Source organism: Hirundo rustica, chromosome 18 (assembly GCF_015227805.2).
Source record: "Hirundo rustica isolate bHirRus1 chromosome 18, bHirRus1.pri.v3, whole genome shotgun sequence".
NCBI classification, from domain to species: domain Eukaryota; kingdom Metazoa; phylum Chordata; class Aves; order Passeriformes; family Hirundinidae; genus Hirundo; species Hirundo rustica.
In genome coordinates this window covers 7,263,588-7,283,688 of record NC_053467.1, presented here as the reverse complement: position 1 = coordinate 7,283,688, position 20,101 = coordinate 7,263,588, and the positions used below count along the sequence as shown (strand labels likewise).

The window sequence follows — 20,101 nt, the reverse complement described above, 5'->3', positions numbered from 1 at the left end:
TGATAAGACACCCAGAGCTATATGGGCACACAAGTGGGTGTGGAAATGTACATTTATTATGACAACTCTTGTGCATAATTCAGAGCAAGTATCATAAAGGCACCTTTCTAACAATAAAATATTTTTCATGTGTATTAAAAAGCTTTATTCAAGTAGTAAATTCTGGTAGCCTAAATGAAATACAGTTATTAAACCTGTAAATATATAAAACACAGAGAGAGAGAACTACAAGGATGTGTGTGCCCACACTGTGTTTGGAGCAATTATAGTTTGTGCATAACATATATGGCAAAATCAGACTTTATAGCAATTTTTTTTTTTTTTTTAGTTATAAAGGTTTATTAATAAAATAAATGCTGTTAAATCTATGAAAGTATAATTAGTCAAATAGCTCTATGGATGCACAGAGATGTATGTGCTTGTGCAGATGCATGTGTGTGCATGGTTATTAGACCAAATACACTGTGTCTCATTAAAAGCCTTTGTATTAATAAAGCTATTGATATATTTATAAAGGTGTATAAAAATAAGAAGCTAAGAGCAATTATGACAAACATGGTATATGAAAATTCAGTTTTAATGTATATATTATAAATTTATATACACACATACCTTTAATATGTGTATTAAAATATATGAATTTATATTACAGCTATATATTTAAAACTAATGAAAGCAGGCACACAAAGAGAGGGGGAATCGAGTCAGTGTGTTATTAAAACATATATTTTGTGCATGACAAGTACTATTAAAATGCAGAGTTTTATAGGTATGTGTACCTATATATCATGCTCTGTGCCCAGCTATAGAGATACACATGTACACATATTTAATAACTTGTGTACAGGAAGACTTAGTCCTGAGTTAGTTTTCTCTCCCAGACTGTATCTATTTATATAAACTAGATATTTAAAGCCTGTAGTATGTATTACCTGTCATGTGGTCCATATAAATAATTAGCTATAATGGAGAGTAAAAATAATGAATTATGTTGTATACTACAATAAAAAGTACTCTTTGATATCAGCATTTTTATGAATTTACTCTATGAATTTAAAGTGAAGTAACACTTGACCACATCTCATATATATAGTGTATAATGTAGATATGGAAATGGTGCTTCCACTGTACCACTTTATTACTTACATATATATATATATAGTTAAAATAGTAAATAGCACTAATTATAGTATAATCTGAATTATTTCATCTCATGTAAATACACATTTGCTGTGGTTATACCCAACCTTGGTGTCAGCTGGGAAGATTAGGGGATATTTGCCCCCTCCCCCAAATTAGCAGGGATCCATCCCCTGGTGGGACAGACTGGAGGATGGGGAAGAAAAATTCCCTCCCAAAAGCCCCATGCCCTGATACACCACTGATACATCAAAAGCTGAGAGAAGAAAAATTTAAAAGTTTATTAAACATTAAGAATAACAGACAAAAAAAAAAAAAAAAAAAGAAAAAAAAAAAAAATAAAAAAGAAAAAAAAAGATTTGGGCTGAACAGCATACAGGATGCAAACCATTTCTTGTCATACAGATAATTTGCTCTATTTGTTAAACTTGTATTTAATTCTGTCTTGTGGTGTTGCCAGAAATACGATGGTTGATCACATATAAGTTTTAATATAATTTTTTTTCTTCACATAAAAAAGTCAACAAAATAAAAATAAACAGCACATCTCTATTGTAAAATTACATGCAAAAATAATTTTAAAGCAATAATTGGGGGTATTACAAACCCACAGAGGCAAGATATTCAAATGAGAGGGGTCTGAACTGATCCCACCCCTGGTGCTCGCTCCAGCTCCTCCCCTGCATTCTGAATTTCTTGCTTTTGTGGATTCAAGTCAGAACTTATTTCCATGGTGCTTGGTTTAGTGACTTCAGCACCACCTCAAAACAAAGAGAAGTACCCCTGCTCTGCCTTCTCTGCCACAGGCTTTCCCACAGAGACTCCCAAGGTGCTCAGATGCACAAATCCATCTCCAATCCCACTGATTTCTAGAGGGCATTCTTTTGTAAAAAGAAAAAATTCACTTCTAAGTTTCAGAAAAAAACAAAAGAGAAGACAAGCATTTTACCAATGCTTATAGTGTAATAGAGATCAGTGAATTATTTAGACAAGCTAATAATTATTCTGCAAATATATATATTTCTGTTTTTATAAAATGACAATTTCTTATACCTAAAAGCTCCTTCATGAGCAACAAAGCCATCAGAGGTGTGATGAGCCCAGCTGAGCTGTCCTTGGGAACTGGAAATGAGCTTAAGATCCATTTATTTATTTTCCTTGCTATTGCAGGGAGACAACTTGGATAGTGAACCTGGGGATTTTCCAAGTTTTAAGCCCACATATTTTGCCACCCCCCCCCTTTTTTTTTCTCTTTTTTTCCTTTTTTTTTTTTTTTTTTCTCCCAGGCGAGCTTTTCAGAGCAGAGTACCTAAGTCCCACAGGAAGTAGGGAGTGCCTGTGCCCCACAGGCTCCTCAGAAAGTCCCCACCCCAACAGAGATGCTGCAGCCTGTGACATCCCAGTGCCAGGATGGGACAAGGAGGCACTGAAGCAGCTCTGGGACTACTGGACGAGGTAGAGCCAGGAACCTCTGTGCTCCTCTGTGGCCATGCCTCAATAAAAATCAACCTGTGATATCCAGTCTCAACAATGTTCCACCCCTTCCCTGCCCAAAACCACAAAAAATATATATATTTTTTTTTTAAACCAAGCTGCTTTTTGTACGTGACACCAAGTTTTGTGCTCACAACCTGCCCTAGCAGCGGCACCGCTGACCTCACTCTGCTCTTGGGTCACCCCCAAACTGCCCTTTGTGGGGGTGAGCAGAGACTGCTGCAGTTTGCTCTGCCGCTGTTAAAGGTGTGTCCGCAGCAGACCCCAACTGTGCCACACCCTGCTGTCCCTGCAGTGCCTTCTGCTGAGCTTTAGAGAGTAACTCACTGCCCTTCAAACCTTGCTGCAGCACATGGAAATTCGATTTGCTGAACAAATGGTGCACGGGCAAGCAGCGCACGTTACGGGACACCGAGGGGCCAGGTATGCTTGTGGAAAAATACTGGAGAAATGCCATCCATGCAAGGATGCGTGGTTTTTAATGCTGACCAAAATGCTGAGTTCTATGCAGCCATCTCCTGAAGCATGAATAATGATTTAATGGAATGAACAACCTTTTTATTTGAAAATAATGTCAGAACACTTAGAAAACTTTGAGCAAGACATGTAGCACCGTGTTTTCCTCACTTCACTATCTGGATGCAGTACACACAGCTGTGTACAGGATCTGAGCTGTTTATAGCAAAAAAATTCAGCTGGAAACCGTTTCTAGCAGCAGCAGGAGACTGGAAATGACCGTGAGTGGTTTTATGTTATATATTATTTTTCTGCTATTACAAAATGTTGTAACGTCCAATCAATAGTTGACTAAAATCCATGTTGTGCTTCGTCCCTGTTAAACAGTTTCTCTATGTGTTTCTGATGAAAAATAAAAAAAGTCTCTCTTTTTCAGTAATGTGGAACATCCTGGAAAGCCATATTACTTCCATAAAAATTTAATTTAAAGCACAGAACATGCCAGTGTGCCAGGCTAAAAATATTACAGGTTTTAAAAAAAAAGAAGAAAACAACAACCAACAAACCCTTAAGCATTTCCTTTCTATACATAATGGAGAATATATACCTTTGCTATATATTTTAAACATGGAATAGCTTTTTCTTTTTGTTATATATATGTCTTTCAAAATACATTGTCAGTATTTGTACTTGAAAAATACTGTACAAAACAAACATACTATAATTATTCTGTATAAACTTTATACATTTTATAATATCTATCCTTTTGGTCTAGAGTAAACACTTAGATTGATTGGATTAACCACAGTATATGACAACACCATCCCCCTTCTGAAATACACCAGTGTCTCTTACATTCATTTTTCAGAAGTCCACTTTATATTAGAACATACATGTTCAAAAGCAGAGTTTAAAACAATAAAGTTCAGAACCATCAGTTCGTGTCACACTCAAAACAACAATCACTAGGAAAAAATGGGCTTTGCAAACCAGTGACTTCTAACTGAATAAAAGTGATTCTTTTTAAAACAGCAAGATATAATCCACAGAAAATATATTACAAAACATGGGGGAAAAGCAACTTAATTTAGGTATTTATTCAACTTTTAATCACAAAATGGAGTAACTAACTGAAAACAGAAAAGCCCCTCTGATTTCGCCATCAGCTCTGATTTGACGCTATTTAATTTTGTTCTCGTTTCCGACTAATGATCCTGCTCCTTACACATGCGCTCCCCCACGGCAGGGACACAGTCAGCATGCTCATGGGAACGTGCCTGGGACTTTTGGAACTCCTTGTTAAAGACATCTAGACTCCTGTTGGGTAGGGAAGCACCCCACGTCCACTGGGAACATCCGGGCAGCATGCACGCAGGATTATTGCTTCAGGTACAGGCAGTGCAAGGTACACGCTCTGTGCTCTACCCACAACTCCTACCTACCTACCTGGGGTCCACGGAGAGAAAAGGAACCTTAGTAGCTACAGAGAAGCCATTATGGGATCTATCATGAGGATAGCTAAACTCAGGCTAACAGCACTTTTAAATCTGAAGACAATAATCACCAAAACTTAAAAATACAACGAAAGCGATCTATAAATTAATAGTTCTGCAGTGTAGTACTAAATTATTATTTGTGCACTTTATTAGCATGTTAACTTTTCTGATTAGACAGACTTAAAACGATAGCTTGTTACTCTCGAAAAAAAACTGAGATCTACTTTTTTTTTTCTTTTTTCTTTTTTTCCTTTTTTTTTTGTCGTTTATGCTGGGATCTTTCCGAGTAAATCAGGAGGATGGAACTGATTACGAGAACATAAAACCCCTACTCTGAAGCAGCACTGAAGAAAAAAAAAAAAAAAAAAAAAAAAAAAAAAAAAAAGTAATTAAAAGCTTACTATGGCAGTTCTCAACAGTCCAGGTAAAAATGTGGCACCCTTTGAAGAGGGCTGATAAAAATGGGAAGTGCTGAGATGTGCACGCACACCCACACCCACAGACACAGACCTGGGCACGCACGTGTGCACGCACACACGCAGGGATACGTACACGCAAACAAAAAGGAAAAAAAAAAAAAATACAACAAAAAAACCAACGTTAAGTCAGTTTTGTTTCTGCTTCTGGTAAAGTGCTGAAGACAGAAAGGTTGGTTTGGGTGTGGTGCTATCAAACAGGAAACACATTGTCCATCTAGTCAAACGCCAACCCGCAACAAAGAAAGAAGAAAAGAAAAAAAAAGAAAGAAAAGAAAAAAGAAAAGAAAACCAAAACACCCCGCTTCCCCCGCTTCGGATTTACAGGGGGCCGTGCCGAGCTTCGTACTTGGCCAGGACGTTCTTGCACTTGCCCAGCTCTTTCCGCAGGTCAGCCACCTCCTGGCGCAGGGCCGAGTTCTCCTTCTCCAGGAAGGAGGCGCGGATGGCGATCTGGTTCTCCTTCAGCCGCCGCGCGTCCCGCGAGCGCTTCGCGGCCATGTTGTTCTTTCTGCGCCTGGCCCAGTATTTGTCGTCCTGCTCGTGAGACACACAAGAGAAGCAAGCAGAGGTGTTAGATTTTTGTAAAAGCGGAGCTGCCCGCCGGGAGCCGCTCCCAGCGGCCACCTCCGGACCGCGGGTGACCCCGTGGCGCAGCAGGACTGGAGTTCCAGCTTTGCACGGCACAACCCGCCCTGGCAGCGCAGATGCCCTCACTTGTTCCTGTCGATGCTTACACTAACCCCCTCATCCTCCTGACAGGGAATTCCTCCAAGGAAAAGTGAAGCAACGTTCCGGAGGTACAATCCATTTCCCATCTAGGCTGACCTAGTTAGCACGTCCACCTTCAAATGCCGTGACTCACCCTGCACAGTGGCTGCAGCAGCACTGTTTACCCCTGGCCCTGCTCAGCACTGCCAGCCAACACCTGGGTTCACTCTCTGTGTTGCTATTACCCATTTCATCTACTGCTCCGCTCTTTTTTTAATGTTCAAAGCACTCTACAGAGCCCCAAAAAGTTCCTGTCTGCACTAAGTCACTGCAAGAGGATTCCTTGGCAGAGTGATGATGGCTGCTCTGGGACCAACCACAGAGATTAGTGCAATAGGCTTTGACTGTGGAAAAAAAAAAGGATTGGACAGAAATAGGTCCACTACCCCCTGAGGTTTCATAAGCTAACACATTCCCAAAGTGTTATCCCCTGAAGACTTGCTTCTAGATCTGCATTGGTGTATAGACGCTGCATTGGTGTATCAAAGACTCAAAGTAACTACTGAATTTCACCTGATTTTTCCACTCTTCCAATGAAGTGGCCTTCAGCAAAATGGAAGTTATGGTGTTGCTTCGTAACTGAATTAAGTTCTAGAACTTTGGAACAACTCAGGTAATATAAGCAGGCAGAATTTCTCCTAAAAAGTGAAATTCAGTCCCCTGCAGAGTACGAGTGATGCAGCCACTCAACCCTCAAGCTGCCTGGCCAAGTCACAGAGCTCAAACTCCCTCTTACTTCATCTTAACATGCTTCCATTTCCCCGTGCAGCTCCCAAGGACCAGCACAGGGCAGGAGATCCAGAGGCTATTATGCTGCACTGAGCAAACACTCACCACTCCTGGGTCCCTCAGCCCAGCCTAATCCTGCTGCTCTGCACCCTCTGCTGCTGCACAAGGCAAAGCAGGATCAAAACAATTGCTGGCAGGAGGGCTCTTGAACTGCTTTCTATCAGTTTGGCCCAACAAAGTGTGCAAGAATGCTGATCTGGAGCCAGCATTATCTCTAAATGGCTCTTCACCTGTATGTAGATGGGGCCCCACAAAATCCTCCAAAATACAAGATGGAGCAAAAAGCTATGACCCAAATCTTGTTTATAATTTCCCATCTCAATTCACTCCATAAAAATCAGCTTTAAGCAATTTATTAGTGTGCCACCTAGGCTTCATCCCTCTTTATTTTAACAAATTGCTATGGCAAATCCCTTAATCCAGGCCTGAGAGAGGTAAGGCTGGCATTTCCAAATCACATGCAGCCCCGAGACGATTGACTGGTCTAATCTGCTTACCCTCCCCCAGAACCCAGAGGCTGGAGGCTGCTCCACATGCCAGGGCAGAAGCAGCACTTGGGTCAAGTGCTCGGAAACAAGTCAAGGGCAGGCGATGGGACGATCCTGAGAGAATGAGAAACCCTGAGCTCCTGCTGGCATCCACCTCTGTCTGGCCAGCAGGACCTTTGCCAAAAGCTTGCTTTGATGCATAAGGGTACCTGGGAGACATGACAAAGGGAGAAACTCCAGCCATTCCTTCAGCAATACCTCTCCCTTGGGCACTGCAACCCAGCAGGGCATCACAGGCAGTAGAACTTGCCCAGGTAAGCAACAAGGGGCAGGCAAACCTTTGCAAAGGAAAGCTGAGTGACAGCAACCTGAACACTACTGCAACTGTGATTTCTGTGCTTTTAACTTGCACCAGAGCGTGCTTAGGGATAAAAATAGCTTCTTTCCCTAATGCTATCAATCTGGTACAAACACATGGCATCCCAGGCTCCCTGCACATGCAGCCAGGGATTCCCACTGACTCCAGCAGGCTCTCAGGCTGTGTCTCTTGGGGGCAGTAGCAACAGCAGAATGAAATTCTGCCCTGACTGCCTCTGACAAAAGAGATCCTCCTGGAAAACACATACTGGGAAAACAACTTTGCAAATAATATTCAGAGTGTTTAATAACCTGGATCCATTTTCCTGCTATCTTCATGCACTTTACTCTTCATGTCTCAAAAGCAGTGAGTGGCACAGACTCTTTCTTCTAACTTATTGATGTAGTATTGTATTTTACATATTGTATTAAAACACACCTCTCAGCAGAAAAATTCTGTTTTCTTCTGCTTCCCTACCACTTGTCTAGATTCTTTCACCTGGATTGGTGAATATATATCAGTGAAATAGTTTTTACTATAGTGTTCCCATTCATTATTAAACACAGAACTACAGCAACTTCCAAATAAGACACAATATACTTCAGTTTGTCATCAGAGTCCTCCATTCTCCTTGAAGGATTCACAGCCTGTGCTGAATAGACAGAGGATGAAGAAAAAAGAAGCGAATAGAAAGAGGATGAAGAAAAAGGAAGCATGATCAGGCTGTTTCATAAGTGGGAAATATAGGACAAAGCAAGCTTGTCCAAGGTCAAGCAGGATGTTTCTGGCATACAGAGGAAATGAATATTGAGCTCATGAATTTCAACTGTTGCATAACTAATAAGGGACATCCTCCCTTCAGTCTAACCCAGAACACTGAACAGTCTTATTCTACAGCAAAGTCAGATTTAGACTGAAACATCTACCTTCCATGACAAAATAGATTCATGCTCCAAACCTGTACCTCAGTGAGCAACTGTCAGAGACCCTGTAGGAATCACCCTGTCACTAGTTCCAAATTACCTTCAGGTCATCTGGGATGAAGACTTTGCGAGCTTTCTTAATCATGGGCTGAGGTTTCAGCTCTTCTTCGGAGAACTTGCGCTTGCGAGGATCGAACATCTCCTGGCCAGGAATGCTAGACAGAGCAAGATCTGCAGGGTCAGGTTCGTAGCCAACAGGAACTTGGATAGTCTCAGGATCAATGGGGCTTGGTGTGTTCCGGTTTGCTGGCAAGATTTGACCTACAGAAATACAGGGTAGATACAGCTGGGTTAGAAAAACTATGTTAATTGTGCCAAAGGATTTTAGAAGATCTCTACTTATTTTACATGCAATAAATGTTTCAGCTTTCCCTTCGGATTTGGTATCTTTTCTTGCTAAATATTAGACTGCCCATTCTACAAGGTGCATATTCTGATCCAAGACACGCTAATGGCCCTTACAGTCAGAATCTGTTCCTAACTCTGGCTGCTAATCTTGGTTTCCCACATAACATCACTGAACCCAACACTGAGTTGCACTGGACTGCAGGCAGAAGATATATTGCTGTGACCTGTGTCACTTCATTAGGATCCCATCCTCAGGGAACAGATCATAAGCACTGCCATTTAGTTCAGATCTATCAGCACACTGTAACCCCTCACAGTTATACCTCTGAGGGTATGTTTATTTTACAATCAAACAATGTACAGTACTTGCCATGAATAGCATCTCATGAAAGTGTATTTTCAGTTGTGCTGAAGCACTCCTAGGAGACTGCTATTTATTCTTTATGAAATCCTACCAGGGATATTCTAAAAGCCAGTGAAGGAAACCAGCAACATGAAAGGCTACAAAGATTCCTTAAAGACGCTCTGCAAAAATGAAGAAGACACTTATTGATGCTGCATTTCTCTTTTATGGTATATAAAATCTAATAAAAAGGAGCATATCCCTGGAAAATGAGTGATATACCTCTAATTTTTCTCTTTTTGATTTTAGATAAAGCCCTCAAGATACTACAACACCAATTTGTGCACCATTCCCACTAAAAATCCAATTTAATATCTCAACCAAAGGTTCCAAAAATAGGATCCTGAAGTCAGCTGCCTAAGCATGGACTATCCCCGGGAGCAAATTTTCAGAAGTTTTCACATGCCTCAGAAGTAGAAGCCTCACAGACTTCAGAGAGAGGACTTCTGATTGAAGCAGATATTCTTTTATAATTTTGGCTATTTGCTAATTCACTTTGACTTTAGTGATATGATGGCTTTCATGATAACTACAAAAACATCCTGTGGCTGTGTAATATTTCCTTACTTGTGCCCACATTGCAATATTTAGGGTGTAAACCAGTAAACATTACATCCCATTTCTAATTCCAAGGCCAGCATTAACAATGTAGTTTTTATTTTAATAATATGGGAACCGCACGGAAAACGCACCAGGGGAATTGCACTGTGCACGGCTTGCTAAGGGAGAGCTTTTGCAACTCCTATTTTAGAGCTGATAAAATCAGCTTCCAGGAAAAGCTGGTGAGGGCCGGGGAGAGGAGAAAAGGAGGATCAAAGTCATCAAAATGTAGATGCGGCTGCAGGAGAGGGAGCGGGAGGAAAGGATGCTGCACGCATTGTGCCACTGCGGAGCGCTGCCGCCCCTGGCTCGGGACGCGCTGCCGGAAACGTGGCGCTGCCCGCGGGCCCTCGTTAATCCAGCGGGGAACCGGCGCTGCCAGCGGCTTCTCCCCGCTCTCGGGGCTAGGAACGTGGCGTTTCCAGCCGTCCCCCGTTAATACAAGCGGGAAGCGGCATTTCCCCAGCCCGCCCGCGGTGCCGCGCCTGCCGGGTGCGCGCTCCCAGCGCAGCGCTCCCGGCGCAGCGCTCCGAGATAACCGGGACAGCCCGAGGGGACCCGGCCCGCACGGCTGTGGCTGCGGAGCGGCTTCTCACGAGCTTCAGCCCTCCTGGAGACGGCGGTGTGCGGGTCTGAGTCACCACCCTGCCCCGCTGTCACCTCCCGTCAAGGGACGCGCACCCCGAGCACCCCGGCAGCCCTGCCGGCCGTGGGGCCGATCCATCGCTGATGGATGGATGGATGGATGGATGGATGGATGGATGGATGGATGGATGGATGGATGGATGGATGGATGGGCTGCTATGGCCTCGTTTAAAGGACACAGGAAAAGCTCCTTGGGTGAGTGCCTGCTCCGGAGCAGCCAGGTATTCCTTACTGCAGACAAATGCACAGATGTACGCACCTAGAAATGGTGTGCATTCTGTAATACAGACAAAAATGAAGCAAGACACGAGCTCTGAGTACTTTTATAATATTTCTGGTGAGCCTGCAGGGTGTTTCTAAAAGTCAAACGGATTGTGAAATCTGGCACAGCTTTCTAAGTCCCACGTGAGAGAGCCTGTATTTCAATATTGCTGAAGTTCTTGATATACAGGATCAGTTTGCATATTATCATTTATCTATAATGTGCAATATGACACAATTACATGAGCTCTGTAGTCACTGGCTTCAAGAAATTTTACAGTATCACCCTGAAAAAAGGGCAAAAATGCTCCTTTTAAACATGGGAAATCGAGGCATTGCATCTTAGCAATGCAAGAGCAAAACATTGCAAGAACAATGCACCTCCACGGTGGTCTGGGAGAAGAAGTCAGGGTCCTGCCTTGCTCCCTCCATGCACGCGTCTCCTCTTCCCTGCTCTAGGAAGCTCTCATGACTACAGACCTGGCCCTTCAGCAAACACAAGATGTTCCTGTGCCAGTGAGAAGCTCGTTCAAGGGGAATGGTGTTCACTAAAGCCTGAACAGACCATGTGTCTAAACACCATTACTAGGAGTCCCAGGAGTGCTGCCCCATGAGATATCCTACACCCACATGGCACACACACCTCTGCCAGTCTCTGTTCTGTCACGTTCCTGCAAATGATCAGCAACTCCATCAAAAACAACAGAGTTAACAAGGGTATCTCAAGCCCCGGGCAGGAAAACCAGAAATGCTTTGTCCAGCATTTTACATTGGGCAACTCCTGGCACCCGGGATATTTTTATTTATTCTATCAAGTTTTGCCAATAGTGCAAGCCAGGAACCTGTCTTCGTTAGTTTGCTGGCCAGTGGCCATGACATCTCTGTGGTGCTGGAACTTGTTGTAATCCAAGTCGACAGCGTGGGCTGTGCTGGCCTTGGCACTGCTGTCACTGCAGGAGCGCAGAGCGTGGCCTCGCCTTACACTGCTCCCCGGCCTCCTCTCCCCGGGTGCGCACGGCACTTTCGCTCTGCATCCTCCTGCCAAATTTGTTTGGGGTGTTATTTTTATGCACTAAATTCCTTGCAATCAGAGGTAGGTCAAATAAGCACAGCAGTCTGAATGTCATGTGCCCAGCAGCCGACTAATCCTCGCATCAGCAAGCTTCCCAGCTGTCACAACAGCCACAGAGAGGGCTGCTTGGAGGCTCCGATGCACAAGGAATTGGCCAAGGAGGAAAGCCACTCTGCAAGGTAAGGCCCCTCAGTGCCCAGCATCGGCAGCCAGATGCCTTTGCCAGGGTCTGCATTATTTAAACACTCTGTGCTCACAACAGTGAAGTGGCTGGACTGTTTAATGTGCTTAAGCTTTGTTCTCAATGGGGACTGATGACTGCCAAGTGTTTTGAAAAGAACTTAGCCCCTCTATTTAAGTTGCTGAAATGAGAACTCTTGAGTATTAAGCTCTTTTGGAAATCCAGCTGCAGAGCTCCATGGTGGTGGTGGTGGTGGTGGAAGCAAGCCGGGAACAATTGTTAATGGAAACTTCCCCTCATACCACCCTAGTGATGCGTCTCAACCATGGCCTGGAGAGACCACAACTATGTCAACACTGGCCTTTTGTCTGGAGCCCTTCCCACTTGCAGAACACCACTCAAGCAAGGAGGAGTATGCCAGGACAGACACAGCTCAAGGCTTCTCCTGGAAAGGGGACCAGCAGGTTTTGACAACCCCATGAATTCCGTTGCCCTAACATCTTGCCTTTGCTAATGCTTTTGCTGTTAGCATAGTGGAAAATTCTCCGGAAAAAAGGACTTGAAAGAAAACCTGCTGTTCTAATCTTTCCAATTGTCTCCCTCCTCCCGGCAAAGACTGTGAGAAGTCTAAAGTAACGGCAATATTTTCAGTGTGGGTCCTTTTTCAGAGAGAAGTGAACTGAGGCCATTCACTTGTGTTATCTAGGTGACCAAACTGCTGGTAAAAAAAAAAACAAAAAAAACCAGCAGCTTTAAATTGCTTGCAATAATTAAAATTCACCATCCAAAGTATAGCAGCACTTTTGTATACCTACAAAACCCCAAATGCTGATCTGGTATCATGGGGAGTTCAATCACCATATCCTGACTCTTAATTTCCCCTTTTTGAAACATCCCACCTACCAGCTGTGCCCAGGAGAGTGAAGACGGAAATAACCTCTTCAGCTGCACTACTGCTTGGCAGACTTCTTATCTGTACTGCAAGAGATTCCTGGTAAATTATGTGGAACACAATTCTGAATCATTCAACTCCCATAGAAATGTGTCTGATTTTCAGAAAATCTCCCTTCTCACAGCCCTTCTACACTCCTCATCAGCTCAACAGCTGCCTGGAGAACAGCACCAAGAGGAAGAAAGGGAGTGAAAATGTTCTAATCAAAATATTTTTCCCTATTTTTTACACACATTGGAGGGAAATAAAAGAGGAGTTTCCTACTCAATTTATTAGCAGCCCAGAGATAAAACATGTGTTTGCTAATAATTTTCCTTTATATAAACAGAAGGCACTTTGTGTGTGTCAGTCAGGCTCTGCAGCACAGTGGTTAAACTGACAGATAATCCTCACCCAGAGCTGCTCCAGAGCTTTCCCTGTATGTTTTCCAAGCCATCTATCCCCTTGGCAGCTGGCCAGCTTTTTGAGATAGTTCCCTTACTCCAAATCACAGCCAGTCCTGGGCTAATCTGTCATCCAGCTCTAGATTAACTCCTTCAGCCTCTAGGAAAAGTTCTCTCACTGCAGAACACATGGCCAGAGCACAGGGATCGAGACAGGCAAAAATTTGGGAGGCAAAGCAAAAGGGGTATTCTGGAGGTCAAAACTTATCTGAGGACAGCATCATGTCAGGTTATCATTCCTCACCTACAATATTATAAGCACCCTTTTATCTATCCTATCTTATTCTATGTGATTTCCCTGCTATTAGGATTGCAGTTGTTTTCCAGAAACCAAACCATTTAGGAGGATAGGACTAAAGCCACAAATTGGAATCCTCCTGCCCTCAAGTGGAAGGACAAACCCAACCACTCTCTACCTTGGAGTGAAGAAGACACTTCACCTCTGGGTGTGTTTATTCAAGCAGTTATTATAGGAGCTTTATTTTCTTCCCAAGCAACAGGAGATCCGTGTATTTTGACCAGGGCTCCAAGCTGGCACGGACATTCCTCTATTCCTTATCTTACACAAACTTGATTCTGCCGAACATGGGGTGACGGCAAACACTTCCTGCGGAAAAAAGGATCTCAACCCAATGCAACCACAACATAATTTGCTGCTTTTAACACACACTATAAGGCTGGGACACAAAAGTGGATTTAAAACGTGTACTTTTTAAAAATATCAGCATTGTTTACAAACCTTGTACATTTAATTATGAAAGAATTGTCATTTCCCCTCTCAGCATTGTGTGCCTCCTGCTCCAGGCCTCTACAGTATTATTCCAGACAGGAGTGGTAGTCTTATTAAGACTGTCTGACACTTCCCATTAGAGGATGCTGTCTTCAGTTCCTTTGGCCTTTGCCAGATTTCAACCATTCTGTTTGGATTTCTTGTGTGCCAACTGTGTTTCTGCCAAAATGGTTCCACAGTTTCCTGAAAAAGGTTCCACAAAAAATACTTTGTTTTGAACCTGTTAAAAGTTTCTGTCAGACTTTTCACTGCAGTGTGCTATTGGCCTGTGCACTGGAGAAGAAGGCAGCTCTTGGGTCAGTGTTACTTCAGAGAATCACAGAACAGTTTAGATTGGAAAAGCCCTCCAAGATCATCAAGTCCAAGCATTAACCCAAGACTGCCAACTCCACCACAAAACCATGTCTTTGGTGCTACATATATGTGTTTTTTAAAAACCTCCAGAGCTGTGATGCAACCACTTCCCTGGGCAGCATGTTTCAACTGTGGGCATGCTCAGGCTGGAGGAGAAGGGGAAGATTTCATTAAGTGATTAGGACTCAAAGCTGAGAAGGTGGTAAGGAGGTGAGGAGGACAGAGACTGGCAGCCAAAGATGAAAGGGAGAGAGCCTGGAAGGGAAAGGTTGTTCCAGCAGTCTGCAATGAATGCATTCAGTAGAAGAGCACTGTTGGGAGGACAAGGGCAGGATCAGCCTGTGCTGATGGTACAAACACAGCTCCAGGTTCCCAAGTGCCACAGATTCTCTTCAACAAACAAAACACTGGCAAAGCTCCCTGTCCTCCTTCAGCTCCTTACAGCGAGGGTCAGTTGTCATCCTCTACTCAGTCCCAGCAGCAGGACACTGTGGGGTGCTGTCAGATCCATTTCTACTCATTTCCAATGTGCCTGTCCTAAGAGTGGGACATGAGAAAGTCTACGTTGTCCTTTCAATTTGTTTTTAAAATTACGTGTAAGGGTTGTTTAAGAAGTACAGTTATGGTTGCAACAGTCTTCAAAGTTTCAATCTCATACTATCTTACCCAGATTCTTTTCTCCTTAAGGAGACACTTGTTTCACCCATTTTGATTTGTCCAAATAAATCCATATAATATTTGCCATAAATTATTCCAGCCTCCTGTAGAGAAACAATTTCAGGAGTTCCCTCTGGCACTGACAACTAGTGCATCTGTGTGCTTCAGAAACAGCTTCTTCCCCACAAGACTCCCATGAAAGAAGGGGCAACACTTCTCTTTGCAGATGAAGAAGCAGATATTTTAAAACAAATCATCATTCTCTCAGATTAGCAAATTGTGTAGGCATTGGCTGCATTTCAAATTGACTCTCATGGGCTTCTGCAGCTGTGGGACACAGGTGAGAGCCACCTAAGGTGTCACACTGGGCTCCTCAGAGACAGGGAAGCAACCACATGGTGTGACATGTCCCAAAATCAAATTAATTGTTCATAATTCTGCTGAAACTTTAAGGAAAGTCCAGTCTCCCCAGACAAAATCCTTCAGTTCTTCCTGCCAGATTTTCCCTTTTCCTCTCGCTGTTCCCTGCATCCTCTCACATCTGCAGAAAATGAGGTCAAGATCCAAGATCCTACAGACAACCACTTCCTTCCTGCAATGGCCCAGATTGTGTCCAGAGCTGGTCTGAGCTCTGCAGGCAAAACGGGAAAAGGGGAAAGAGGAGGATATAATGCAATTAAAGCCTGCATTTCCAAGGGACAGGGTTTGCTATCCAAGGCTGCACACGTGGCCTTCAGTTGTGTGTTTGCAGATCTTTGAGAGATTCACTTGGCAAGTCCTGCCTGTGGTTACCATGGAGTGCATGGAATACCCTTTGCCTGCTGGCCCAGCAACATTCTGCCCTTTAAAACAATAAACAAGCAAATAGGAGGCACCAGCAGGTAAAATCTTCCACTACATCTCCTGAACTTCAGACTCATCTCTTCTGTAAGATCCATATTCTGAAAGCCCTTCCTTGAATTTAGCCTGTGTGAAGGCAGCACTTAGGAGCTCAATGAGGCCTCATCCCTGAAAACAACCAGGAAATCAAATTTTTATTCCCTTCCAAACTACACCTGCAAGATGCCTGACAGTAGTTGCTCCAGCTCTGAACAACTCCCTTGCAGAATGGCTACATGGAGGAGCAGAGGGTTTGATTCTGCTCCCAGGACACTAAACAGGGATTTTAAAACTCCTGAAAAGCATGAAATCCACAGCATTCCTACATGCCTTTCTGATTTTTCTGTAGGATGCTGCTTTCCTTACGAAGATCAGCCAAGATGGAATTCAGTGGGGACAAGGGCCGAAGAAGAGCTTCAGGGAAGAATGTTCACACCGGTATTTAATTTTAATTTACACTTGGCTTAGAAGCATGTCTCAATTCAAGATGCTTATGTTCTCTGGTACATTGGAGCTTCTTGACATCCTTTGGCATATTTTTGTTATCTGGCAGTTCACATATAGTGAGATTCCTCAAAAAGTACAGTAATTCTTTTCTTAAAGGGAAGATTCCAGAGAAGCATCAGAACTGTCAATCTGCTCTGAAGGAAAACTGATGAAAAACATCCATTTTCCTTTCCTTGGACAATTATGTACCCAGCTTTAATAAATGAGTAGATTTTAGACAGAGCCCCTGGTCTAGGTAACAGCTTCATATAGCACAGAGTCACAGAATCATTGAGGTTGGAAAAGATCTCAAAGACCAATGAGTCCAACCTGTGCCCAATCACCCATCACCAGCCCAGAGCACTGAGTGCCACGGCGAGGCCCTCCTTGGACACCTCCGGAGACTGGGACTCCAAACCTCCCTGGACTGCCCCTTCCAATGCTAAACCACCCTTTCAGTGACGAAATTCTTCTGGCATCAAGCAAGAACCTCCCCTGGTGCAGCTTAAGGCTGTTTCCTCTTGCCTCGTCCCTTGTTCCCTGGGAGACCCTCACCTTGCCATAACCTCAGCATCCACAAATGTGCCCTCATGAGGAACTCTGCCCAAAACAAAGACAACACTTGTCCTCAAGATGTGTCTGTGCCACTGCCAATGTGCTTTTCAACGCTCCAGACCAAGTCAGTCCCTTTCACATCGTTCTGATGATTTGTCTATCTAGGGCAGCACGCTCTCAGTAAACAGGTCTTGCAGAGAGCCCTCCTGTAATTCTGACAGCATACGCCACCCATGACTCAGGGATCTATTACCCAGTTCTGGTACCCAAGGCCTGCTTGCCTGGGTGTGTTATCAAAACACAGCCAAGGGAGATTTCAGCTGGCATGGAAAAGCCACGTGAAACAGGTACAGTTCCTCTGCCTCCCAATCAGCAGCCAATGGGGAGCCCGAGAGACAGACAACAGATGCTATCAGCAGCACTGGAATACATCCCTGAAGGAAAAGAGGTCACTGGGCAGAGTTACAGAATTTGAAAATCTCCTCTTCTCTTTTGATCTGCTCTGTGCACACGAATCTGAACTATTCATTGCAGTTACTTTTTAATTTTTTTTACATTTTTTCCATTTTAGATTTCACTAAAACAAAGTACACTTTTTATGCGACAATTTATTGAGGGTAATTTGTATAAAATAATCATATTTTAAGAATTAGAGCTGCCAGAATGGGAACCCATTGTTCCCATAACCTAAGTAAGGCTGAATACATTTTATTTTCTCTCTGCCTTATATTAGGATCCTCTGTGTTTGGGGGGGGGCGGAAAACAAACAGAAAAACCTGAAAAATTATACTTGGGTTGTTACAGCCCAATAACTGCAGAGGTCTAACTTGCTTTTTTATACTTTTATATAGCTTTATTCCCAAGGAGCACACATAAAGTGTGTGTGGTTGTAGCATTTTCTCTACTGATACGTTTTTCTCCATTTATAAACCATCCAGATGCATGAGGCCTGGGTAGCCTGAAAAAGGGGGCCAGAGGAAGGAAGGGAACACGTCACCACTTAGGGAAAATTCCAGAACAGGCTGTTGAATATGGATGTTACCCCTGTGTTCGTAACTTCTTTACAGCTGCTGCATGAAACAGGTTTTGGTGGCATGTCAGACACAGGCAAAATCAGGTAACTTCAAAAAGCAAGCCTAATTAAAAGATATTATGGCACTGAACACTGTGCGCTGATAAATTCACTTCTAAATGTGATGGAGTCACTGAGCACTAGAAAATGGCAAGAAACTGCTTTGCTGAGGAGCCTCCAAACCCAAACTAATGCCTGCAGAGACTTCTGTGCCTCACAACCACACTCGCATGGACCAGACAGAGCAGCACATACCAAAACCTTTGGGCTAATCTTTTAAAAACAGAGACAGTGAAAAATGTTGGTGATGAAATATCTCTTGAAGAAATCCTGGCATTCTAATACTTATATTCCTTCTTGTGACCTCCTCTGCAAACTGCCCACAGCCCTGAACTAAGCCTCTGAACAAGCCTCTATGCATATTCTCAATGCAACAGGCATGATGAACCTGTAAAGATTGTGAACTATGTCAAAAATTGCATTAAAATGCCCCAAGACACAAAAATCAAACCCCCCTTCATTTATTGTGCAGTGCATTTACTGTGATGCCTTCAGGAGGCATGTCAGCAAAAGGGATCAGAAAAATCTGACTCCAAGAGAGACTGCCCTTTCTTCTAAAAACTCTTCCCCTGATCCACAAGTAACAAAGATTTTACTCTTGCTGTCACACACAGCATGGAAAACCATTAATATATTAAGTCAATATATTTTTAAAATATCAATATATTAAAATATATATTTTAATGTAACCTTGAGGCCAACGTGCACTGGCAAATCATTGATCGATTCTCTGCATATGGGAGCTTTCAAACATGGGAGCCAGCATTTTATAAAAGCAGAGGTATGGAGCACCACTATTTTGGGCTTATTTGGGAGGGGGAAAAGTGCCCTTATCCCTGAGACCTTCTGTGTCTAAAACATTTAACAATTCATATTAAACACACCAGTGCTTTACAAGCTGAATCCCACGGAAGCAAATTGACTGCTTGGCTTCCTTTTTACACTGGTGGCCGTCCCATTCTCTGTAGAGACAGCACAGTTATTCTGTTGCCTGGGGCTTTTGGGATGATTTGGAGGGAGGACAGGACAGGACAAAATCCTTCATGTACTTTCCCCCCCCCTATTTCCAGGTCACCTGCAGAATTCCCACCATGTGCCCCTGTTCAATGCAGTATGGGGTCTGCCGGAGTTGGCCATGTGGAAAAAGGTGATTATTCTGTGCCCACATGGAAGAAAAAGCACTGGAGAGCTGGAAAACACTGCAGGCTGAGGGCAGCAGCAATTCATAGGCTTGGAAAATTATGTGGGCTTTACCTTTTACACTCCTGTTAACTCTGATTTTCATGAAGTAGGTGGTGTTGCTACAGCAACTGTCGTATCACATCATTTCTGCTGTCTCTGTCACAGGGATCATCTTATTTTATCTTAAACTCAGATATGCAGCTTTTCTTCATCTATTCTAAAGCGCTCTGTATTTTGGATATGAAAAAATTATACAAAACAGAGCTGTGTCATATAAATGGTATTTTTTTTAATGTAGCAAAGCTTACAGAACATTTTTTATTTGTTCTCCTTTTACAAATGCAGAACGAATAAAGAAAACTGCACTGGCAGATTTATGGTGCTCCAGATTTTCAGAAATAAAATTAAGAGCTGGTCTCACGATAAAGATGTTTCATGCCACCTTTAATGTGTTCTCTCTACAGAAGCTAACCCCATGTTCCTGTGTACCTCAGCAGAAGTAATTCATCTATTCACAGGTGAAAACATTTTGCTTCCTCATGCCCAGGCTATTTATGCACCTGCATTCCACACAACTCACACCCAGCTCAGATGCTGCTGCCCGCCCACAACGTAACCCCAGCCCTCACCTGCTTTATCTGAAGTCTGAAAGAAGCACCTACTGAAGCAGAAGTCCCAACCCACCCTTACCTGGTTCAGAGGGTTTGTTC

General features: G+C 43.3%; 1 protein-coding gene across 1 annotated transcript in view; it reads right to left on the bottom strand.

Annotated features, from left to right (window-relative positions):
- Positions 1-1,412: 1,412 nt before the first annotated feature.
- HLF (HLF transcription factor, PAR bZIP family member) overlaps positions 1,413-20,101 on the bottom strand; it is a 35,803-nt gene continuing 17,114 nt past the window's right edge. The window contains exons 3-4 of the mRNA XM_040081606.2: positions 8,492-8,712; positions 1,413-5,599 (exon numbers count right to left, since the gene is read on the bottom strand). Of these exons, the coding sequence (XP_039937540.1) occupies positions 5,384-5,599; positions 8,492-8,712 (437 nt within the window). The 3' untranslated portion in view covers positions 1,413-5,383. The remainder of the gene's footprint in view (positions 5,600-8,491; positions 8,713-20,101) is intronic.